Raw genomic sequence first — 24,958 nt, forward strand, 5'->3', positions numbered from 1 at the left:
TGAAGACAGAAATAGTTGATGATATGGGAACACACTTTTAAAAAAAAAAAAGGAAAAAAAGACACACAGAAGAACTCATTTTGCTCGATACTCAGGAGATAAAATTTGCATTGTTTTTATTTATTTAGTTTTTTTAAAAAAAAGCAAACAACAACCTTTCCTACATTTATTACGCTCACTCAAAGGAACCGAAGCCCATTAAAGGATGTGCTGAAATTCTAACTCGTCACTTCCTTACTTGCTTTTTAAAATGACCTCGTGCACACGATGACGAGGACACGTACGCACAAGACATTTTACGCTGAGAGTCATAGATAGGTCGGGACAATTTAAAGCTAAAAAAATGCCAAACGTCCCCATAAAACTTTCCCCGCACTCCAGGGGGCGGTCTAATCGGCCAAGCGTACGTGACGATGTTATTTCGGTGACCTTCACTCGTTCACGTGCAGACCCGAATGGTCGAGCCGGATAACGGCACCAGTCACGACGGTTGCCGCGGACCGAGCAGAGGAGGCTGACTGGCTGGAATCAGATCAGTGTGTGCTTTAGGCGTGTGCGGATATTGACGTTTAGTAATCACTGGATCTGCTCCACTTTTTATTTCCGGTTCCAGGTTCTTCTGTAGAAACAAGCCCCGCCCCCAAGAAAACCCTCACAAACAATAACGGTATTATGTGTGTGCTGAATATAATGATATATTGCGTAACTAATTATCGGCACATGCCATTTTATGCACACACACGTGACGAGTGTGTGGCTTTATTTAGTTCTATTACTCGCCGAGTTGATTTAACGTAAAGATTTAACGTCGATACGACTTCCTACGCACCGCTCCGAAGTGCCAGTACGAGTTACGGGTTCTCGTTTTGATACTCCGCCCCCATCTCAGACGAAAAGGGGCTTCATCGTACATCGACACGTCCACTTCTTACATTTAACGTCACAAAAACACGTCGAGGCAAAGCGCCTCCGCCTACAAAAATACCGTGTCCGTGCTGTGGCGGATAAACGCGCGACGAACACGCGCCATGCTCTCTCCTGTGTACAAATGCAAAAATAGCCTCCGAGAAGAATATCCGTTCGTTAAGCCACGCCCCCTTTTTTCCCAGTTCCCACGTTTAAAAGCAATCGATTAGTGATTTCTCGATAATTCCTACGGTGTATCGACGAGCAAGGGGGTAGATTTGGTCCACACTAGGGGTTGGGGTAAGGAAGGGGGGGCAGTAGTTTCATGTCTCATCCAGTGTTTCATTTCACAAATATTATACAGCAATGTAATTTTCCAGAATGGGGGGGGGGGGACGACGACAAAAAACTTCGCATCCTGTCATCCTTTTGTGTTTTACTGTGAGATGCGAAAAAAGGAATAAAGACTCTGGCTGAAAAAGAAAGGAAAAAAAACCCAATGTAAAACTTAAACAGAAGTTTCCAGACTTTTGTATGATGTTATTATGGTTTTAATACTTATCCCCTGCACACTTCAGAAAAAACTCATTTAAAAGTAAACTGTTTTTAATGGGGGGGGGGGGGGGGGGAGTGAAACCTCATTGTAGAAATCTAGAACCCATGTTCTATCCTAGAGCTCTTCATCCTCGAGTTCTAGACATGTGTGTGTGTGTGTGTGTGTGTGAGAATGAAGGGAAAGCGAGCACTTACTCTTTGCGTTCCCTTTCTAAAAACCGTTGCTGCTTACTACACTTACCTTTTTTTTTTTTTTTTAATATTACTCGTCACAATGGCGAATAGTTAAATAACCATCAGATATATTAACTAGGAACATGAACATCCGAACTTTAAAAACAAGAAGAAGAAAAAAAAAAGAAAAAGAAAAGCGTAATTCTGGTCCTTCACAACGCCAAATAAAACGAACGTGAAGAAAACCTTGGAAGCGTTGCATTATGGGAAACTCCGGGACAGAGTGTTAAAATAAAGCCGTCCGATTAATTGTCCGATCAACAGAGGTGTTGCTGACGAGGGACGCAGACGAGCCATCGTGCACCGGGAGGCGGAGCTATGTTACAGTGAGTGAGACAGCTAGAGAGAGACAGTGAAATAAATGAGAAAGTAAACAGGTGTATAGCAATGTGACAGGTAGAGGGCGCCTTCCTTCCTCTCGTCTCGGACAGTTCAAGTTCACGCTTCGACAGAACCCCCCCCCCCCCCACTTTTTACTTCTTCTTGCCGAAGAAGCTGAAGCGTTTCTCTCGGTCTTTCTCCTTGCCCTCTTTGTTGCGCATGGTCACGCCTTCGCCCTCACTGGGGGACATCGGGGGCATTGTCATGGCCCGTGTCAGGGGCGGCGCCGGGGACAGGTCGTCAGCGTCGTTTGCCGGCATGGAGGAGTGGATCGCCCGTATCCAGGAACTCATCTCAGCCTGTGGAGAGAGAGAGAGAGAGAGAGAGAGAGAGAGAGAGAGAGAGAGAGAGAGATGGACAGAGAGAGAGATAAGATATGGATGTGTTATTGAGTGAAGAAGCGTGGCAGGACTTGATGTTTGGAGTGTGTGGAGGGACGCACTCACCTCGTCCTTGGCTTGGAACAGGAACTCCTTTCCGTCTCCCAGCCTGAGGGAACACAAGATTAGGATAAGTGTCTCTCTCCCTCGCTCACACACACACACACACACACACCCCCCCATATCCGGTGTGGCCCTGATCGCTCGTAATCCACAGACAGGAATTAAATTTTTTTATCTCTTGTTTAAAAAAAGATGAAGCAATCCCTGACATGGAGTTCTCTGCTTTGAACATTAACGGAAGGAGTCTCCAGTGTTCAGCTACAAGGTCCGGACACGATCAAAGGAAAACGTGTTCTATAGGACGTATCCGTCCGCGCGTCTCACCTCAGCTTGAAGACGTGTTTTCTCTTCTTGTAGTCGTGGGCGATCTCGCAGGTGGCCTCACCGAGGCTGATGGGAACTTCTCCGTGGTAGGGGATGCCGTTAGACGCGCTCTTGTTGTCCTTATAGAAGCCCAGACTTCCCTTCCTCAGCAAGCAGTACACGTTCTGCCACGATCTGCACACAGAGACTCCAAGGTCAAACTCCAGACTTTCACGCTAGATATTTGTATTATGTATCTGTATTAATACCACACTATATACTGTAATAGTTATATAATAATATAATATAAACACGCCGATGGTGTGGTGTGACGCGGTGTGGTTTTTAACCTGTTGGCTGCTTTCTTGCCCTGGCTCTCCATTTCATGTTTCCTGCACAGCATTCCCTCCATGGCCTCGAGGACCGGCCCGACTCGGATGGGCAGCGTGCCCGACGGCTCGTGCCGCGACGCCGTGTCCAACCCGCTGTCCTGGCCGGGGCCGTTCACCGAGTCCGCCTCCGAGCCCTGCAAACACGCAGGAGTCAGAGATCTCCACGGCAAGATGCTGCAACGTTAACGCTGTATAACCGAGGGGAGGGGACTGGGTAACGGACTCGAGCGGCCATGCAGTGAACGGCACAGCATGGCGGTCAGCATGTTGATGCGAATCATTAATGAGTAGCTCTCTGATCGCTACTTAATAATAATAATAATAATAATAATAATAATAATAATACCCGAGCACGTCCAAAAACTCACGTGTTTGTACCACTTTTAATTGAATTTTCTCATTTCCTGTCGAGACCTGTGAGGTTTAGTTTTCTGTTTTGGACGTAACGTTGCTGTCAGACCAGACGGTGACGTCATAGGGCCTGGGCGCAATATGGAAAACACAGCAAACAGAGCGCGCACACACACACACACACACACACACGCTGAACCAACCGCGACCAACGTTAAGAGGAAATGGAGGAGGCGGCAATGTGATGTTCAGTTCGGCCTTCATGCGACAGAAGTGATGGAAAACGCTCTGGTTTCGCCGGAGCCCGAGGCTCCGATAGCTAATCCGCGTGGACATAAAGGCCGGAACCAAAGCGCTTCCCCAGAGAAGAGGAGGATAAACAAACCACCGCTTCTGCATCTCACTCAGTGTTTCTCAATCCAGGATCCAGGTGACCTGATCATTTCATCTGAATGCACCTGAACGTGTGGGGTGTTTTCTTTTGTACTAGTAATAATTAAATGTTTATAGCTGCTAGAACACGAGTGAGTTAGTACTAACAAGGCTTACGTTGGTGTCATGGCAACTACACGAAGCCCTGGTGATGAAAAGAAAGAGATTGGGAAACACTGAAATAAATGTTTTTTTTCCCCCTTCACAGACCAACACTAAACAGGACAAGGACACTATAAGCGCTGCAGACCACAGGGAGGCTCCCGGCGCCCTCTAGCAGGCCGAGTTGGGAACTGCGGTACCCACAGGATTGCTAGAGCGCTCACAGAGCAGGAAGCGATGGGATTAGCGATGGTGCTAGGCTAAAGCTGGACTCGGGCACGTCGCTGGTGATGGGGTTAGAGTACTCACACGCTGCTGTGCCTTGTAGGGTTTGGGCACGGGTTTCGTAACAGGTTTATGTTCCGCGTTCGGGAGTTCAGATACTGAGACCATTAAGGACTGCAGGTGAGAGAAGTGTAACAGGAACAGTTAGAGGGGTGTGTGTGTGTGAGAGATAGAGAAAGAGAGTGTGAGAATGAGAGAGAGTAATTTGCTCTTAACATGTCAAGCTCACATCAACACTTCACAAACACATCATGAATTAAAGTCACCACACGCACGTGCGCACGCACGCACACCTTATACAGTGTTGGTGTTTTTCAGTGAAGGTGTGTAAAGCCTAACCTGTGACGTGTCCTGGTCGCTGTGGACTCCGTTAACAGACACTGACTGGTTCAGGGTGGTCTGGTCCAAACTCGTCCTATAGAGAGAGAGAGAGAGAGAGAGAGAGAGAGAGAGAGAGAGAGAGAGAGAGAGAGAGAGAGACAGACAGACACAGAGAGAGAGACAGACACAAAGAGAGAGAGAGAGAAATAAATCACCGAAATCTCACACACACTCTCCTTTAACTCTGAGAGCTCGGTTTTCATTCACTGCTGGACGTGACGTATATGAACCTCGCTCCGGACTCGAATTCCGTCTCAGACTGTACCACATCCTCTACTGGGGGAGGCGTCGGCGGTCTCCGCGCTCTCTCCTCTTCTTCCTTCCTTCTCTGAATCTCCTGTTCCTCCAGCTGTGAGGTAGAGCACGGGATCATGAATAAAAGATTAAGCTGAAGAGAAATGTGTTCGTGTTCGTGTGTGTGTGTACCGTGGTGAGCTTCTCGAGCTGAGTGAAACGTTCCTCCCAGCCAGCAGCGAGCTTCTCGAAGGCTTCGTGTCGTTTGATGAGGCTCTCCACCTCGTCCACATTGGAGCCGAGCTCGGCCGCGCGCACCAGCGGCTCCTGACCCGCCAACCACGACTCAGCCACCGAGGCGTCCCTGCTGAACTGCAGCACCTCCAGGACTGACACACACGCACACACACAGGGACAAAAAGAGTTAGAAACAGCAGAGGTACAGTGGACAATGCACAAAGGACAAACACACACACACACACACACACTCACCAATCTGCAGATGGTCCATTTTGTCCTGCCACTTCTGGTTGATTTCGTCTCTCTTCTCTTGAAGCTGCACCAGTTTCTCACGGATCTGCAACGTAATCAGATGTGTGTGTGTGAGAGAGAGAGCTTATAAAAAGTTGTTGAGTGTGTGTGTGCGCGTGTGTGTACCTCGTCGGAAGCGTAGTGGTTGTTGTCGATGAGGGCGCGTCCCATGTCGTTGCAGGCGATGAAGCTGCCTGATCGGGCCTCGATCTCTGCTTTAATGTCCTGGTGGTGCGCGATGACGAGCCCGGCCGACGACACGTCCCTAACACACACACACACACACACACACACACACACTCGATCATCAAACTACATAACAGTCCAGAATATGTTTCTGTGTGTTTTTGTGTGCTAACATGCTTGAATGTGCTGGATCAAGTGCTATTTAAATGAGAGTGGAAGTGGGGGGGTATGTGAGCTGCATCAGTCGACATTTTCTATCCTCTGTTTTGGTTTTTTTGACCGTTTGTAAACCCGTTGTCTCGGAAGAAAATCCTGGCAACCTTGGAGGTGTGAATATATACACATGCGAGCAACATCCCATAATAATACAGAAGTACTCATGCTGATGTTACGATAAACGCAGACACAAAATTGTGGCGTTTTATTATTGGAAGAGTGTGTGTGTGTGTGTGTGTGTGTATAAAATATATAAACACACCTGGGGCTGTCGTGAGACTGGATCTGTAAGTTAATGCCGTCCATCCACAGCATCAGATCTCGGACCATGCTGAAGAAGCGGAACTTCTCCACCGTGTCCAGTAGCAGCAGCCGTCTGGCTTGAGTGGCGGCCAGAAGCCCCTCCCACGCCTCGGTGACAGCGCGCTCGTGTCGATGGATGTCGTCCGCCTTCTCGCCGGCATAGGCTTTCTGCAGACGCGCCGCGTCATCCTGTACCTGTGTCACCTGCAGCGAGAGACAACAAAGGTTAACGAAACCGAACGCGTTAGCAATACAAAACCATGGCGCCCGAGCCCATCTCTCTCCCTCCCCCACGCTGACCTGTCCGCTTAGTGCGTGCACGTCGTGCTCGTAGGCCGTGTGCTGCCGGTGGAGGTGCTGCACGGTGTTGAGGTCGCGGCCCAGCTCGGCAGAGTTCAGTGCCTCCCTCTTGTTGCGGACTCGCGCCAGCGCCTCGCGGGCGTCCTGCTGGAAGCGCTGCAGCTCGTACGACGCGGCTAGCATCTGCGTGCGCGTGTCCATGAGCTCCAGCAGGTCGGCCCAGGCCTCGTTCAGGCCGTCCTTCCACTCGGCCACGCTGGCGTTCTCCGGGTGGCCCGACTCGATCAAGGCGTCCGCCTGGGCGTTCACGGCGTCCACGCGCTCCTGTCCGATCGCGCTTGTGTCCCGCGCAAACTCCCGGAAACGATCCCGCAGCATCTGAGCCGGCGCAAGAGAGAGAGAGAGAGAGAGAGAGAGAGAGAGAGAAACTATTTACGGAAAGAAGTTATATTATTATAGTCTGCAGTGATGTAAACTGATCTCTGATGGAATGTAATACATGGCAGAAGAGATTTTTCCCAGTACAGTATCTGATACCATGTTTCCTGGAATTTTACATCGACCCAAATGTACGCTGTGCGAGCGGTATTAAAGTATCAGTACTTTTTTCTTTGAGGCTTAATATAATCAGCAGGAAAATGGGGAAAAATTAAATAAAGACTTACAGTGACGTGCTCGTAGTCCTGGCCGAGCTCGTGCGAGCCAGCGACCACCTCTCTCTCGGCGATCCACTGCTCCAGATCGTCCACCTCTCGCTTCAGCTGCGTGAGACGCAGACGCTCCTGCAGCTTCCCCCTCCTCTCCTCGGCCAGGTCCTTCAGTCCGGCGTACAGCTTGTCCACCTGAGCCTGCCTCAGCGCGATCCGTTCGCTGACAGAGATGGGAGTGTGTGAGAATCACCGTTTACGACACACACATACCGGCTCAGAGAGAGAGAGAGAGAGAGAGAGAGAGAGAGAGATCCCAGAATGCTCCTCACCTCTCAGGATGTTCGCCATCCACCATGAGTCTGCTGCTGTTGGCCAGTTGGTGGATGGTCTGAGCGTAATCCTCCAGCGCCTGCTCAAGGATCTGGTGCTTCTTCACCATCACCAAAGCGCTCTGCTCATCCTGTAAAATGGTTAGAAACATCAAAGTGCGCCGCTCGACATGTAATAACTGTTATAAACGTTATAAACATCAGAGCGGCACTCATCCTATCAAACGGTTATGAACGCAATATCAATGTGTTATTTTATATTGGATGCTATTAGCGGTGATCATATTAAACACACACACACACACACCTTGGCCTTCTCTTCGGACATCATGTGCAGCTCCTGCTCTCCCATCCAGGCCTCGGCCTCGGCAGCGTCCGCATAGAACTGCTGAGCGCGATGGGCCTCCACTAGGCGCGCGTGTCTCTGCTCAGTCTCCGAGATGAGGCGCGCCCACAGTTCCCTGAGCTCGTTCAGACGCTCATCCAGCGCCGCCCGCCGCTCCCCGCCCACCTCCGCCCCGGGGGCCGCCCCGTGGGCCTGCAGGTCGTCGATGCGAGGCTGGTGGCCCTGGATCTCCTTCTGCAGGGTCTGAGGATGAAGACGTGAATCAGGGGATTAGTACCTCAACTACCCAAACACTCTTTCTCTTCACCCCAGTTACTAGCGGTGTTAGTGTTAGTTAACCTGGTTCTTTTTGATGAGCAGCTGAACGCTGGGAAGGTCTTTGCCGTGATCTGTGGATGTAGCCAGTGGCATTCTCTCCTTCACCCACAACTACAGGAGAAAAGTAACAAAATTATTTAAAAAGATATTTCAAACGTTATTAAGTTCCATATCGATTACAAATGAAAACACACCCAAATTAGTGCGCCATACATACAGCAATTACATGCCATAATTCAGAAGCAAGCCTTAAGATTTTGTACGAGGCGAATCATTTTCACCACAGCTTTTGGAATGACTCTTGGAAGCCTGGAATCAGTGAGTCGACTCCTTTTAGGATTGACTCCAAAGCTTTAGAAATGACTCTTGGCTACCAAGGCCTGGAATCAGTGAGTCGACTCTTGTTGTCACACATCTTTCACTTAACACTGAGGTGCCATAATTCTGAAGCAGGGGTTAAGATTTTTCCCCCCAAACAAGTCCCAAAATCCTGGACCTGGTGAAATGTGTGTGTGTCGAGTGTGAGAGTCTCACTATCTCATCCTCCAGGTCTCTGTTAAACTGGTGGGCCTCTTTAGACGCGAGCAGGCGTTGTCGCCTCTGATTGAGAGGCTCCTGGAGCTGAGCGAAGGTGTCCGTCACTCTCCTCTGCTGCCCGTCCACCTCCGCGATCCCGGCATCCTCCGGAGACAGGGCCAGAGCCTGCGACCGCAGAGACTGCACCTCCTTCTCCCGCACATCCATCTGGTGCTCCACCATCTGACGTACACACGGGAACACACACATAGCATCAGGTCATCAAAATTTATGCCTGCTGTCAGATACTACACTATGCGTGGTTAATGGAGAAGATTTTTTATAACCGCATAATATTCCATATATGTATATTGGTTATATAATAAACAATCACAATACACATAATAATGTGGCTAACTCATATACTATGCTCATTTTGTTTGCATGAGGTGAGTTATTTTTGTTGTGTAGAGTCGACTCCAAAGCTTCGGAACTGACTCTTAGTTTTCAGTGCCTGGAATCAGTGAGTCGACACTTTTTTGGGACTGACTCCAAGCTTTAGAACTGACTCTTACATGTCAGTGCCTGGGGCCAGTTAGTTTCCCCACCCACCCATCAACGCCGCGCGAGCGTACCTGGGTACCTGGGACCAGTTAGTTTCCCCACCCACCCATCAACGCAGCGCGAGCGTACCTGGTGTTTCTTGAGCAGGATGTTGACGCTGGTCAGGTCCTTGCCGAAGTCGTCGCTCTGCAGCTGTGTGGAGAGGTTCTGCAGCCACGTGTCGAGAGCCGAGCAGCTCTGGGTGAAGAGCTCGGCGCGGTTGGCGTCGAACAGACACTGCGCCTTGGTCTGCGTGGTGGTCTCCAACAATTCCCACTGCTTCTGCAGCTCACGCAGGGTCTCGGACACCGTCTCCTCCAGCTCAGGCTTCTCCTTCACCAGAGCCTGACCCTCCTGAGAGACAAAGAGAAACTTTAGCTTAAGCAGTTGTTGATCATTTAGCTTTGGATGAATGTGCACTGCCATTTACACACACGTGTGTGTGTGTGTGTGTGTGTGTGTGCGCACCTTATCGATTTTGTCCAGCCAATCCTTGTTGGAGGCCAGCTCAGCCATGAAGGCTTGGTGTTTCTGCCACTTGCTGTGCAGGTTCCTGGCCTCGTCGTAAGTCATATCCTGAGCTGTCAACATCTTCTCATTAATCCACAGAGTCAGCTATGAGGAGAGAGAGAGGGGGGGGGAGAGCGGGGGGATGACAGAATCTGTTAATTTATTACTAATTAACCAAAACCAATCCAACTGGACTGCACAGTGCCAGTTTTGTGGTGTGAGTGTGTGTGTGTACCTCCTGTCCATCCTGGAGGAAGTGCTGTAGCTCTCTGTTATCCTTCAGTTTACCCAGCAGCTCGTTAGCGGCCTGTTTGTTCTTCTGGTGCCTGAAAGAAATATTTAGAGACGCGTTCAAACATGGCTGTCGTTGGCACTACAGCGCCATGTCGATCAACTCGGCCAGCGTTACGCTTCTCTGCCGTGGTATATCGCACGTTATATAGGTCCGCTAATGATTTCTGTCCACCGGAGGGCGCTAGTGTTATAGCGGGGAACCCCGTGCACCGATTTAACGTACACGCACTCGTCTTTTCTCATTCTCCTTACCTCTCCTCGATGGAGTCGGCTTTCTCCTGGATCTTGTCAGCGTTGGCGTTGCCATCGGAAACAAGGCGCCGCCCTGACTCCACCACTCCGTTGATCTTTTCCTCGCTGGCTTCCATGGTGGTGAGGAAGTCCTCGTGCTTCTTGATGGCCTCCAGTGCCCCCTGCAGGCTCGACGGCATCTCAGTGTGCGACAGAACATACTCCTGACAGGAGATAGAGACGGGTACGAACGTCAGATCATTACAGCTAACCATCCTTTTCTCCGCCTTTTCATCTCTCTCTGCCTCTAACCTGGTTATTGAGGAAGCTCTCGGCCTGCTTGGCGTCTCTGAGGAAGGTCTGGAAGTCGAAGGCCTGGGCCAGCAGGCACTGTCTGCTCTCCCACATCCGGCGCAGATCCTGCCAGCCCGTGTCCAGAGCCTGCAGCCGCTGCGCCAGGAACATGTGCTGAGCGTCCGTCTGGCCCTGGGTCACCTACACACACACACAAAACCAGACCATAGTAAACGGGCATGCTGTGTATTTAAGGACTTTGTGAGTGACGAATGTGTTGCTTCTCACCTCCGCGCCAGTGGCCTTGATCCTCTCGTAGTCGTCGCGGTAGTTGTCCACCTCGTTCTTGATGGCATCATGCTGAGCCAGGAGTTGCTCCGCTTCGGCAAGCGAGGTGGGCGTGTCCTCAGACGCCACGGCGGTCTGTGTGCGTGAGAGCCAGGCCTGGAAGTCGTCGAGGTGGCGCAGGAAGCCCTGCAGCTTAGAGGCTTCGCCCAGACCCTCCTCGCGCTTCTTCATGGTGCCGCACAGCTCCTCCCACACTTCCTCCATGTCGGCCAGCCGCGCCCGGATCTCCTCAGCCTGTTCGGGGTGTTCGGACACCAGCTGCTCGGCCTCGGCGCGCTGCCCACCCAGCTTCCCCTGCGGGACGGAAAAACAGAGCGGTGTGAGAACGTTTACTCGGGTCGTCTCGCGTCTTTGTTTTCGACCAGGCGCTTAAATGAAGGAGAGGGAACTACTTTCTGCGCTACGCTAGAAATCCGATCGGTCATGTTTGAATAAAACACTAATGCCTGGCGAATATCAAGGTGCTGTTATACCTGTATGGCCTCCAGGTCTTTCTCCATGCCCGTGAGCTTGCGCTGTAAGGCCATGACCCCGGCCAGGTCGTTGCCGAGACCCTGAGTGGATTCGATCACTTTGGTCTTCTCCTTCATCCAGCTCTGGAGCTCGTTACACTCCAAGTGGTAGTTCTGGATGTTCAGAGCCGATTCCAGAGCCTGCTTCCGATCGTCCGCCAGCCGCTGGAACTCGCGCCACCTACAGAGCGAATCAAACGGATCCTGTTTTTAAAAAGAATGACGACATTCTTTTACGTTATGTTGGCATGCTGCCGTGTTGGGTGTGCGTACCTGTCGTTGAGTTGGTCTTGAGTCTGGTTAATTTGTTCCTTGTTGCGGCTGTCGGATTTGAGCAGCTGTTCGGCGACCTGATTCACGTCAGCGATGCGAGAGCCGAGATTATTCGTCTCCGGCTCCAGAGTCTCGAACCTGCACGACCACAATGCGAATGATTCACCACCACAATGCGGCATAACATACAAGATAACACTAAACTGACTCCTTCCCACATTCGCCCACTCACCTCTGCTGGACCACCTCTAGGTCCTCGAGTTTGGAGGGGATCTCCATGGTCAGGAGCCACTGCTCCTTCTCGCCGAGCCACAGCTGGCAGGCGTCGGCCTCGCTGTACATCCGGTACAGTGCCAGAGCCCCTTCCAGGGCATCACGCCGTGCCAAGGACAGAGCCTTCAACTCCTCGTAGCGCTGCTCTATAGCAGGGAGACGACCCTCCACCTGTGAAAACGGAGAGGGAGAGAGAGAGAGATGGGTCTACCAGAGGGGTTACCAGAAAACACAGAGCAGAGGTGACCTAGGGACCTAGTAAACGTACCTGTGGAGAGTGAGCGTATTCTGAAGGCAGTGACTGAGCCTGCTCGTGCAGCGAGTCAATAAGAGAGCGATGGCTCTGGATCTCCTCCTCGACCTCCTTCTGTTTCCGCGCCAACGTCTGTGTCGAGAACTCGTCATGGCCGACCTCCTGACTGGACACCTGTCACGACATGCACAGGTGATTAACATACTGCAACAGGTACACCGCTGCAACTGCGTTACCGACCTTGTAGTCACGGTTACAGTTACATGGTCACGTTATTGCAAAACATCAGGACACGTCTCAATATGAGCGGTTACCTGTCTGAGAGCCTCTTGGAGCCACGCCTCCATATCGTTGGCGTCGGTCTGGAACTGGTGCAAAGCTACAGACTCCTTCAGACGCTGCTCTCGCAAACGAGATGCCTAGTGAGATCCAAGAAAGAGAGAGAGAGGATGAAAGAAATGGAGATAAACAAAGAAAGAACGGAAGAAGAGATCATTAGGACCGACTCTGAATTCATTCATTTATTAACAAAGACCTTTAAATTCATCCATAAGTCCACTTATTCCTCCTCACCTCCTCCAGTCGCTCCCACTGAGCTTTGATGTCTTTGATCCTCTCCGTGATCTCCGGTGCTCCGCAGTGCCCCTCCTTCACCAGCTGCTCTCCAGAGGTGATGCTGCTCCCCAGCGGGCCGTAGCGGGCGGCCATCTCGTCCCGGAACGCCTCGTGCTTGGAGAGGAGTCTCAGGGCGGACGACAGGTCCTTCCCGCACTCCTCCGTTGCCATGATCTGCTCTTGCTCACGCATCCACGCCGCCTCCTCGCCAAGCTCCCACAGCAGCTGCCAGAGACGCCGCGAGTCCTCCAGCTGTGCGCGGCGCTCGGCCGCCAGCCTGCCCAGCTCCTCGTACGCCTGGCCCAGGAGTGCCACCTTCTCCTCCACCAGCGCTGGCTCACACGGCTTATAGGCTGAGAAGAGGAAAGATGAAGAAAGAGGGACAGTTCAGAGGCAGAGCTATCGGAGTTAGATTACTCGAGTGTGTGTGTGTGTGTGTGTGACAGAGAGAGAGAGAGAGAAACACTCACTCATTTCGTCCGAGGTGAAGCGATTCGCTGCGGCCTGCACCGCCCGGATCCTCTCCGCCTGCGCCGATATGTCTGCCTCCACAAGAGTGTGTTTCTGGAGCAAGTCCTCCACGTCGTGAAGGTGTTTCCCGCTGTCTTGTGACTGCAGACGACCCTACACACACACACACACACACACACACACACACACATACACTTTCTGAGGCTGAAATGTACCCATGTATGCAGTCCAAGCCATTTTTATCTCGAGCATTTTTATTCTGATTGGATAAAAGGACAGAGGACCCCCTGGAGGACCCGTCACGCACCTTCATGTCTTCCATCCAGTCCATAATGTAGCTCATCTCCTGCAGGAGCCTCTGCAAGTCCCGGTGTGCTGTGAGCCTTTCGCGCCTGGCCGCGAGAAGCTCCTTCAGGTACTCCCAGAGGCGCAGTACGTTGTCGCGGCGCGCCAGGATGCGCCGCACGTCATGGTACCCCTCCGCGTCGAGCTCGCGGGCCACAGCTTCCACGGCAGCCACGCGCTCGCCGTATGCGCCGATGTCCGTCTCGATGGCCTCGTGCTTGCGTGTCGCCGCCTCCACTGCGCCGAGATCGAAACCGAAGCTGTCCTGGTTTGGAAGAGGATGCAAATATACAGGAAATAAATAGAATAGTTAAAATTTGTTTAAAAAAAATAATAAAATCAAAACGCACACGTTTTCCGACACCGAACCTGCGAGACGAGGCGTTGGTTCTCGCTGAGCCACGTCTCCCTCATGGCGGCTTTGCGGTCGAACCGCGCCGCCAACATCTCCAGCTTCTCCTGGCGAATCAGCTCGTTCCTCAGGGCCAGCTCACGCTCATGCTCCGCCTTCTCCAGACGCTCCCACGCCTGCTCGGCCAATCACAAAACGGGCCTCAGAAATGTGCTGCTAGTGTAAACTAGACTTGGTAATGCAAGAACATTGTGTGTGCGTGTGTGTGAAAGAGAGACACAAGGAGAGAGAGAGAGAGAGAGAGAGAGAGAGAGAGAGAGAGAGAGAGAACCTTGTTGATGTCAGAAATGAGTTTTCCCTCTCGAGGCATGTAGACTTTCTGGTTGTTGGCCCTCATTTTGCTCTGGATGGTGAACAGGAGAACCTCCAAATTCCCCTTCTCTGTGAATCTGTCTCATACACACAGACACACAATTACATAAATGCCATACATTTTCATACAATGAAATCCTGAAAATGTAACTCTGTGGGTGTGTGTGTACACACTTGGGGGGTTTCTCCACGGTGCGGTAGGTGTTGAAGGCCTGCAGCTGGTTCTGTACAGCGCTCAGGGAGTTGGCGAGCTGCCGGTCATTGAGTGTAACGATGGTCTGCTCGATCCACTGCAGCAGCTCCGAGGCCAACGTCTCATACTTCTCGATCAGCTGGTCTGCCTCGATTGCGTAGTCCAGCACCTACACACACACACACACATTTTTCCTCGATCATCCTTTAACATTTGTCAATCATATCCACACACACACGCACGCACCCACACACACCTTGCCAATTCGCTTGCCTTCCACGGCGAGCGCCTTCATCTTGCTGAAGTAGTGGTAGTAGGTGGCCACGTAGGTGATGATCGACTTCTCGTCCGGCTGATCCACGTTCACATCTACACACACACACACACACAAGTATATATTATATATATTATATATATATATATATATATATATATATATATATATATATATATATATATATATATATATATATATATATATACACACACACATACACGCACACACACACACACTACTTTAAAAAAATGTAAGTCATAAATTATGAAAAAAATGTCACACTTCCAGTAAAGTGTGTGTGTGTGTGTGTGTGTGTGTGTGTGTGTGTACCCTCAGGATCCAGCAGTTTGGTGAGCCCCATCTCCTTCTCTGCAATGTTGAAGGCGTTCTGCAGGTTGTAATGAGCATTGGAGCGCTTCAGCGTGTCGAACTCAATCAGGTCTGGCCTGACGGCGAGAGAGACAGCGTGAAACAGAGAGAGAAAGAAAGAGAGAGAGAGAGAGAGAGAGAGAGAGAGAGAGAGAGAGAGAGACAGAGAGTGATATAGATAGATAGATAGATAGATAGATAAATAAATAATAGGAATAATCCTGACTGAAAGAGAGCGCGGTACTCTGTGGTACATTTAGCTGACAGCAGAGGGCGCCAGCCGGCCGGTTACGCTGCACCGCATCCACCGTGTGTGGATCGACAGATCGTTTATTCTCCTTATGTAGGTCAAATAATCCAGCCTTCTGTGCCGGAGTGTGAGCAGAACAGAACTGCACAAACACTATAAGAAGCTGTTCTGGATGTACGGATGGATGGATAGATGGAGGGACGGATGGAGGGAGAGCGTAATGGATTGATAGTCAGTTGTATGAGTAGGAGCATTATAAGACGTGGGAACGACGGGAGAGACGGTGGCTCAGGTGGGCCATTAATCAGTTGTGCGAGAGCAGCGAAATGAGAATGGGGACATCAGTAACTCAGAATGATGTACATCTCTCACACACACACCCCACATTTCTCGAGCACAAGATGCTTTCGTTCTCCAGTGAACATCTGTGTACGCGAGAAGAAGACCCTCCGTGCGGTGCTGTTATAGGAAACTAATCCATGACGAGGTACAGTAGTACGATGTAGGAGTTACTGTGAAGCATGCGCTCGAAAACTCGATGCAATTTATTCCACTTACACCACCGCAAAACATGCTGACAATTTACAACGTTTACTCGTTTTCAAAAACAACAACAACACGTCAAACACTTTTTATCCAAACGTAGTTACGTTGTGGAACAACCCGTGAAGCACATCAGCTCCCGGTCACGTTTTATGTTAAATGTAAGCTCCTCTGTCCTGAAGACTCTGGAAAAGTTACGGCTTCACCTCCGACACTGGAGACTCCTTTCGTAACAATTTCGGAACAATTATTTATTTATTTTCGATCAGTTTACGTCAAGTGTCCTCCGATCCCCACGGACGAGGAACGATAACGTATTAAAACGTTGATCTGAACCTGCGATTTGCGGCTTCGCTACTGCCATAGCTGCCGTGATAGAAAACCAGATCAAAACCTTCTGGCCAATCGGATTCGAGAACAGAACGCCGCTGTGGTGTTCGGCGCTAACGGTTTTCAGCACGCCGGGATCAGGGGATTATGGGACCTGACAGGCTTCAGCAACTGACCTGAATACCTGCAGGCTTGGCAATATGCGTCAACATGTTAAAGAATGAAGCGGGGTGTGTGTGTGTGTGTGTGTGAGAGAGAGAGTGTATGAGTGACTCATCATTTTGATCAATAGCTTTTGCTTCGTGTTTGCTTTGGGATGCATGAGGACAATGACCTTGGACGCTTGTGTCACTGTGTGTGTGTGTGTGCGTGTGTAGGCTACCTGTGTTTGTGCACGATGGCGTTGAACGCCAGGCCGTCTCTCCAGCTGGTGGTGAAGTTGTGCACGTTGACATTCGGGTACCTGCAGCACAAACAGCCCAGTACAGCGTGTTATTAGCTGTGTAACAAGTTGATCATTAACGCACACCGCTGTTAACGCCACACACCCCTATGCTCGCAGAGAGGAAGACGCGACGACATCGTCACGCCGATTGCATTCCTCGCGCTAATCCCGATCCTACTCTGCTCGTGGTCTGACGTTTCTACAGTTCCCTCTAAAAGTTCTTACTAATTAGTTCACGCAAAAAACCAGGAACTATCCTATTTGTATCCTGTTGTATACGACTTGTGGTTAAACGTACGTAGAGACGTTACGAAGAAAAAAATAATGCTTGGAATGAAAGCAGCTAGTGCGTAGCTAGTTCGCAAACAAAGCTAGTGCGACTCGAACTCGAATACGTTTCAAACGAGAACGTACGGCGATCTGATGTTTCTCGTACGGGTTTCCTGGACAGGCCATGCCCACAACTTGTGACTGTAGTTTAATGACGGCTGTCTCAGGCATCGTTTTTGATTTTAAACGGTATATAAAAGTACCAGTCGTACACTCGTGGTCATGTTGCTAGTGCTAGCATTACCAAACTCCTTGTTTTCGCTTCAGTCCCTTTGATCGGTTCCTGCCTTGCGTTTTGGCAGGAAGCTGGAACAATCCCGACTGCTACTTTGCAAGCAAGGAGACCCAACTTCCATCTAATTGTGTAGGTGTATTGTGGTGGTGATGTATTTCGGTCACTTTTATTAGGTTCGCGCTTGCATCCTCATGAATGTTTAGCCGAGGCAAAGATTTAAAGGCATCCTAAACACCTAGGTACGTGTTCTAATGGCAGTTTTAAATGACCTTTGACCTTAACAACAATACAGATAAACGTCAACATGTCACTCATTTCAAACGGTGGACGTCAACGTGGTGCTTGGACCCGGATAATCGCTGCTGTGTCATTTCTTCTATTCTTTTCTTGAGTTTTTTTCTTTCATCATTCCATCATTTGTTCTTCTCTCTCTTTCTGTCTCTCGCTCTCTCTGTCTCTCACCCAGCAGTCTTCATCTGGCACCACAGCAGTAAGGCGTCTTTGGCAGATTTCTTCTCCTTGTTGTCCTCGGTCTCCACGCTGATGTCCTGAATCTGCGCGCACACACACACACACACACACACGTTCTAACTTATACATGATGTTAAAAAAAGGAGAAACAAAATAGAAGGACGTCAAGCTCATCCTTATCTCCCCTTACTTGTATAACTACATCTGGATACTTCGTAAAGTCCTACCTGACTCCTTTTATGGTAATGTTTACATTATAAATATCTTCTTTACACAGAAGTGTTACAGCAAAATAGCATTTAAAAGTGTTTATATATATATTTATATTAAGTGCATCAATCAGCATCAGTGTCCATCAACCCACTACACGGGGAGGGGGTTTGGGGGGAGTTGGGGGATCACTTAGCACTTTATTGGGACGTACAGTTGTTGGTAAATTTCCGTAAAAAGGAATTGGCGGTCAAATGAGTTAGCGGAATAACCCCCACTGCTCTTCGTGTAGCGAGATATTTCGCCAGCTAGGTCATGAACATTTAGGCTGTGATATTTCAGAGCTGTCAGATCTAGAGCAAACGCCAAGAGACTAACAGGCAAGGGACGGGGTACACTAAACTGGAAACGTGACCACCATATGTGCGCACGCGCGACGTAGAACATACTGACAATTACACCCGTCGGACTATTCGCGATCTCGCGCATTGGAAGATTACGAACTGTAATTACATCCCTTTGGCAGAGGAGAGAGAGAGAGAAAAAAAGCCAGTGCATCAGGACACTAACAGGAATCATCAGGATTCAGCAAAAAGCCTCGGTTTCAGCAAAGCAGCGAGGTCGAAAGAACACGTTCAGAGACAACGGCGCGCCAAATCGAACGCAACACAGAGAGCGCACGGCTTAACCAAGAGCACGCCGGCGTGAATTTTAACCAGATTTTAGCAATCCAGAGCTAAACAATGACTCCGTTACACTCACCTCGCCTTGAATACGCTCAGATCGGAACTATAGCAGGCCTTTAAATCAACTGCTATGTCTGTAAAAAAAAAAAAAAAAATCTGTTCTCACAACTATAAACAATTTAATTGGATTCAGACCGAACGCAAAACGACGTAAGAATCACGTGAACGTTGGCGTGTAGCATCGCGAGGCACGCAAACTGTCAAGAAGCGCGGAAAAATAAAAGAAAAGGATTCGAAAACGGATTTCTCTGTGACTTCACATCAAAATGTTCTCGGTTCTCAGACCCCAGTGATAAGAACTCGACATCCGCTCTCTTCACGCTTTTCTTCTGTTTATACCGGCTTTCAAAGCAGCTTTCTGGGCTATAGCGCCACCTATCTGGCCCTTTTTTGCAACAACGTGATCTGAAGCTCAAGTGTAACTGGACGGCCTGTGTCATCGCAGGGCGACGGGATGGAACGTTATAGGACAAATCTTGCTTTGTCACGCCACAGTTGATCGCGCCCGGTATGAATAGCTCCGTAGGGATCTACTGTTTGGAGTCAAGAGCGTCTTCGCATCGTACGTTCGCGCTTGGTGTGAAAGGTCCTTAAAAAGTTCCAGCTTGGTTTTGCCTACAAAATTAACTGAAACCGACAAAAGCAGAAGTGAATTTCCGTTTCTGTTTTTAAAAAAAAACACAACATTGCAGTGCGAGCTCAATTTCTAATAAGACAACATCAGCATCGAACTCCGGGGAAAACCCCTAGTACTGAGACCTGCACCTGCATAACACTCATGCCTGGAGAATTCAAGTGACTAAAAACGAAACTGAAAGTAAAGTGTATGAAACAAAAAATACAAATTATATTTATTATTTTTATACAAATTAATACAAATTATTAATTATATTTATACAAATTATATTTACAAATTATAATATTATATTATTTACAAAAAATACAAATTATATTTATATATAAAAACAAAAAGACCCAGGTATTCTTGGAATGCATAAAATCTGAGATGGAAGAAAAATGTGACCAGTCATGGCACGAGACTCTGAGGCCCCGCCCCCCCATACCTGGAAGCGCAGGATGATGGTCCAGATGAGGCCGAGTGTGAGGCGGTGGTTGCCGTCGACGATGTCGTGAGACCCCATGTTTTCCAGGTGGACCTTCTGCTCCTTGAGGAACTGCAGCGCTTTATCCACGTTCTCCAAACAGTGGATCCTCATCCGACCTTTGGTGGGCTTCGGCTGGACGAGCGAGGGGAAGAGAAGAATGAAAAGAACAGCAGGGCTAGGTCACTAGGTCACGGAGAGGCTGTGATGGCAAAGCGAGCGTGTATGTGAACGGACGAATGAGTGTAGAGGTACTGACCAGTTGCTCGGACGAGAGCACCTCGAGCAGCCGGATGAGCATGCGTCCATCCCGCAGGTCCGTGTACAGATCGCTGATCCTGCAGGTCACGCGGCCCAGGTGAGAGTTCACCCACTTGGTGAAGGTCTTCTTCTGTACGGCCTCTCGCTCGTCTACACGGTAAACACAAACCTGGCTTAGTAATTCACACGTCAAATAGGTTCATGCCACAATGAGCCTCATTGCTCACTCTGTGAATAAAGAGCGTAATTACTTTCGACCCGAACCGACACACAAAAACAACAACATCCTACCGGATTTCTAAAAAGTTGCGCGGAATCTCGTCGCACTCTTGCGTGTGCCGATAAGCGCCGGTCACATTCTACGCACAGCCAGTTTAAATTTAGCCACGCCCACAAATCTCCATATAAGGCAAAGCTCACAGAGAGCTGAAAATGACAAAAATGGCGACGAAATGTTAAAACCACCAACTCATCCTCCTTTCGTAAGGCACCATTACTTTTCTACTTCACTAATTGAACGGCTAGTCTAATTTGTCTTAAATTACGGATTTATTTAATTTTTTTTGGGGGGGGGGGTTCATTAAACTGGTGTGTAATTGAGATAATTTAAGCTATTAAAACCTTGTGTATAAAATCGCAACTATACGGATCTCATTAGCGAGTCTCCTTATACGGGAACGTACACGAACCCAGAAGCGAACAGATGGATAGAAACATGTATCGAATTTTCATCTGAAAATAACGCAATAGCAACTCTCGAAGAACAACCCACACACACACACACAATGACCACAGCCCACTTGTTGCATCACCGCCACCCACTGTGCTGCATCACATATTGCGTGTTAACGGCGAATTGTCGGCTATTGTGCAAAAACACGACACTTTATCTTAAAGAATACCGAAGTGCACTTCCTTTTCACCCCTTTGAGTGGAGGACACTTTGGAACGGAGCGAGCCGACGCTCGCGGCGGCAGGAACATGCTCGAACGCTGCTAGCGTGGTGGCTACGTTGTGATGATGTGAGAACGTTGTGTGTTGGTTTGAACATATGGGAGCTGTCGGTGAGGCTCAAGCGGCAGGTGACAGATGCTCGACGTCACGTGATCTGGATGACCTTTACAGTCAGACGTGTTTCTCCCTCACACACACACACACACACACAGAGAAAAATATATTCAAGGTCTACTGAGTGGATGAAAAGGAAATGTTTAAATAGTGGGTGTGTATTCTTCTCTCTCTCTCTCTCTCTCTCTCTCTCTCTCTCTCTCTCTCTCTCTCTCTCTCATTCTCTCTCTCTCTCTCTCATTCTCTGTGTGTGTGTGTGCGTGTAAGTGGTAGTGACATTAGCGTGTGATTACAACATGTGGCATAAATAATGTAGAGTGATGCAAAACCACCACAAATGATTAGTCTCACACACACACAAGCAGGTAATATAAACTTAATGAGGAACTTCTGAGGAAGGAAAATGTAGGACTCTGCGTGTGTGTGTGTGTGTGTGTGTGTGTGTGTGTGTGTGTGTGTAGTGACAGTAATCCTGATGAGACAGATTAAAGAGCCACTTAGTGCACTTAAAGAAGAACCCCCCCTCTGCATTTACACACACCAGGTTTTATATTTTTATGGAGACCTCCCACTGACACAATGATTATTACTGCGACGCTTAAACCCGAACCCTGACCACAACCTCTCCACAAACCCTTTGGAGCTTTCCCCCCCAAATAAAAACACTATGTTTTTATTTTTATGAGGACCGGGTGATTGTGAGGACGTTTGACGCTGTCCTATCATTATCAGGACACGCACGTTTACCTAACCTAATGTTCAAGATACCACGTTTTACTTTTTCGCCGCTTAACACGAACTGAGGGAAACGCGCATTTCCTCAACGTGTCCTGAAACGCCTGACGTGGGAAAAGGGGCGTGGCAAACAGGAGGAAGAATTTGTTACGAGGCGACTGTAACAAATCTCCCGAGCGTGGCCGCTGATAAAATTATTATTATTTATTTATTTATTTTTAAATCATAGGTCTTACAACTACTAAATGAAATAATATCTGCACGAACTTCGTAAAGCTACTCGAAATCCTTGACGCCACAATTCGTCACAACTCCTGAGGACATCGGACAACGCCCTGAACTTGGAGTCCCTTTCATCTTTTTCAAGACCTCCGTCTTCCTCTAGGCATTTATACCTTCTTCTCTTTCTTTCTATCCATTGTTCTTTCGTGCTCAGGGGTTTCGGTCTCTGACATGCCGGGAAACGCTATCTCGCTTTACCTAACCACGCCACACACACACACACACACAGAGAGAAACACTGAGCAGATCGAGCGTGATTGGATGATTCACTGAAGATAATCCCAGAGTCAATGGAAGGCTCCAGGAGTGCTGTGAAGCGGAGCGTTATATACCAAAGGCCTGACCTTCCACACACCGAACATCGTTTATATTTAAACGTCATGTTTCTGCACGTTAACTTCGTGAAGATATTCCGCCACTTCCGCTGGATCATGGGAAACTCCCACCGTGTCTACTTCGCACCTTTTGTATCGCAGAGCTGACATCACGCCAAGCTCGGGAGGTGCGAACCGGTACGGAACGATCAGAACGGATACGGAGTTCGGTCGAAACCCCCGAAAACTAAACGCTTCACTTCAACGTGTGCGGTTGTAATAAAAACAACCAATCACAGCATGGCATGATGACGCAGAGGCGGAGCTTCCACCGTGATGTTCGTTAGTTTCCACATAACAACGGATTCCCAAGTGTTTGATACCACGGTGTTCGATTCGCCAAATGATTACAATTAAAGAACACGTTGCAATTTTTATCCGTTTATAGTTACGCTTGACTTTGCTGTGGACGTTCGTGCTCGCGTTATAGCCGCTATAAACGATCGTTCTCCCTCAACAGCTGCTTCCCGGCTTGTCGTGTTACCAAGAAACCACAAACAGCGTAAACTCCTCCTGTTAATGTTAACATCGATGTCTCCAGGTTTAAGAGGAGGGTCCGGTACGCTAAAGTCCCCGTGTTAGCCGTTACTATAGAAACGATAACGTATTAGAACGGGGACTTTAAGATAAACACGTGACTTGTAGCTGAACGACTCTCAGAGCTGCAGTTATGGAAAACTGGACCAATCAGATACGAGAACTCGACAGCGCCGTGGCCGGATACTGAACACAAGTCACACGGTCATTGTTTGTTTTTTTTTTCCTCTATGACCCACGTGTTTAAGAGTAAAACCGTTTCGTGAGATCCTTGCACTGATACACATGTCGAAAAAAAAAAAAAAGGTTTAAGAAAACGTACGTCGACAAAACACTAGACAGAAATGTTATCTTCAACCTGTCTCACTGAAACCAGTTCTACCGGCCGCCACCCAAGTGTATTTACACACCCTCTCGCTCTCTCTCGCTCTCTCCCTGTCTCTCACTCTCACACACACACACTCTGTAGGCTCTAATTTCTCAGGCCCCGTTGCTATTGTATCACAGTGGACAAACCATATAATTACAAAACACAATGGCTGAATTTGTGCAGCTGTTTGGATTTTTTTTTGTTGTTGCTAAATTAAAACTTAGAATAAGAAAGCCTCATGTTCTTCACTGCAAAGTTCAACACACACACACACACACACACACACACACACACACACATCAGTAAATGACGTGACGTCGTATAGTAATAATCACAACCGTGCTCGAATATGCAAACCCGTGATTCGCCGTGGTCGCGTGAACAAAAACGTTACGTTAGACTATATTACGTAAATAGAGGCATTTTATCGAAAAGCACGCACGTTTTCTTAAAGCGGAGTCGTCAGAGTTTGTTCAGAAAAACACAATTTTGGCCCAAACACAATTCCTCAGAGTTTTTGGACGTTTCTAAGAACTCGACCCGAGCGGCTTCACACGAAATGAACGTGTGAAAGAATGATCCTGGGTGTAAAAAGGTTGATACGTCCACATACTTATGGTTATTAGTTAATACGATTGTTTATTGTTAAACACGTGGCTTTGGTAAGATGATCTTCACTCCATCTTCAGCTGTAATAAAAGCGTAGGAGATCAGAGAGATATCAGCATGCGGCCTCTTGTGGCTTTACTGGAGGAATCTGATGTCTTTAACCTGTAACTGGCTTTAGATGTAAACAGACACCCCACACACACACACACACACACACACACACACACAAAGAACAGGCCATTATTACGACACAAAGAATTTTTGCAATGTGGCCCGACTGAACAAACTACTACGGGAGACGCAAGAGTGTGTGTGTGTGTGTGTGTGAGCGTGCTATCAGGATGGAGGACCTGTGTTTTGCAATAAGGAAGTCTTGAGCATTCCAGAAGGACACACACAAAGAAAATATGTTGGATGGTTTAATGTTTCAAAATAAGCACCTTTTTTCTGAGGACCAGGTGAGTGTAAAGACATTTGATATTCCATCATTGTGGGGACTCTCTTACACACACACACACAGTTGTTTCTATCTTGACGTTGTGCTGCTTTACAATGCAAATGCAGGATGACTGTTAGATAATGCAACACAGACATAATGTCAGTGGGTCTCTCACACACACACACACACACACACACACACACACACACACACACACAAAAACTGCCTGCTATTCAAATACACAAAATCGTCTCTAGTTTAACTGTTTCTGTAAACATTCCCTCTCTCAGCTGAATATGAAAATAATTAATACAGTAATAATAATAATAATAATAATAATA

General features: G+C 48.6%; 1 protein-coding gene across 4 annotated transcripts in view; it reads right to left on the reverse strand.

Moving 5' to 3' along the window:
• Positions 1-91: 91 nt before the first annotated feature.
• LOC128603192 (spectrin beta chain, non-erythrocytic 1) overlaps positions 92-24,958 on the reverse strand; it is a 59,137-nt gene continuing 34,270 nt past the window's right edge. For 2 of the 4 annotated variants that reach the window (XM_053617449.1, XM_053617450.1), the window contains 40 exons: positions 20,202-20,353; positions 19,904-20,077; positions 17,875-17,966; positions 16,785-16,865; positions 15,241-15,356; positions 14,890-15,002; positions 14,615-14,802; positions 14,400-14,517; positions 14,086-14,244; positions 13,679-13,981; positions 13,371-13,524; positions 12,859-13,253; positions 12,600-12,704; positions 12,301-12,459; positions 11,992-12,203; positions 11,760-11,897; positions 11,448-11,667; positions 10,915-11,268; positions 10,645-10,827; positions 10,354-10,556; positions 10,043-10,133; positions 9,766-9,912; positions 9,388-9,651; positions 8,713-8,937; positions 8,200-8,289; positions 7,822-8,103; positions 7,515-7,645; positions 7,201-7,405; positions 6,536-6,913; positions 6,195-6,439; positions 5,657-5,795; positions 5,492-5,576; positions 5,192-5,388; positions 4,996-5,114; positions 4,724-4,799; positions 4,409-4,498; positions 3,173-3,348; positions 2,844-3,017; positions 2,523-2,565; positions 92-2,375 (listed from right to left, as the gene is read on the reverse strand). In XM_053617449.1, coding sequence (XP_053473424.1) covers positions 2,169-2,375; positions 2,523-2,565; positions 2,844-3,017; positions 3,173-3,348; positions 4,409-4,498; positions 4,724-4,799; positions 4,996-5,114; positions 5,192-5,388; positions 5,492-5,576; positions 5,657-5,795; positions 6,195-6,439; positions 6,536-6,913; positions 7,201-7,405; positions 7,515-7,645; positions 7,822-8,103; positions 8,200-8,289; positions 8,713-8,937; positions 9,388-9,651; positions 9,766-9,912; positions 10,043-10,133; positions 10,354-10,556; positions 10,645-10,827; positions 10,915-11,268; positions 11,448-11,667; positions 11,760-11,897; positions 11,992-12,203; positions 12,301-12,459; positions 12,600-12,704; positions 12,859-13,253; positions 13,371-13,524; positions 13,679-13,981; positions 14,086-14,244; positions 14,400-14,517; positions 14,615-14,802; positions 14,890-15,002; positions 15,241-15,356; positions 16,785-16,865; positions 17,875-17,966; positions 19,904-20,077; positions 20,202-20,353 — 6,983 coding nt within the window. In that variant the 3' untranslated portion in view covers positions 92-2,168. The remainder of the gene's footprint in view (positions 2,376-2,522; positions 2,566-2,843; positions 3,018-3,172; positions 3,349-4,408; positions 4,499-4,723; positions 4,800-4,995; positions 5,115-5,191; positions 5,389-5,491; positions 5,577-5,656; positions 5,796-6,194; positions 6,440-6,535; positions 6,914-7,200; positions 7,406-7,514; positions 7,646-7,821; positions 8,104-8,199; positions 8,290-8,712; positions 8,938-9,387; positions 9,652-9,765; positions 9,913-10,042; positions 10,134-10,353; positions 10,557-10,644; positions 10,828-10,914; positions 11,269-11,447; positions 11,668-11,759; positions 11,898-11,991; positions 12,204-12,300; positions 12,460-12,599; positions 12,705-12,858; positions 13,254-13,370; positions 13,525-13,678; positions 13,982-14,085; positions 14,245-14,399; positions 14,518-14,614; positions 14,803-14,889; positions 15,003-15,240; positions 15,357-16,784; positions 16,866-17,874; positions 17,967-19,903; positions 20,078-20,201; positions 20,354-24,958) is intronic. The other 2 variants (XM_053617451.1, XM_053617452.1) reach the window with 1 other exon arrangement.

The sequence above is a fragment of the Ictalurus furcatus genome, chromosome 28 (genome assembly GCF_023375685.1).
Source record: "Ictalurus furcatus strain D&B chromosome 28, Billie_1.0, whole genome shotgun sequence".
Taxonomy (NCBI): Eukaryota; Metazoa; Chordata; class Actinopteri; order Siluriformes; family Ictaluridae; genus Ictalurus; species Ictalurus furcatus.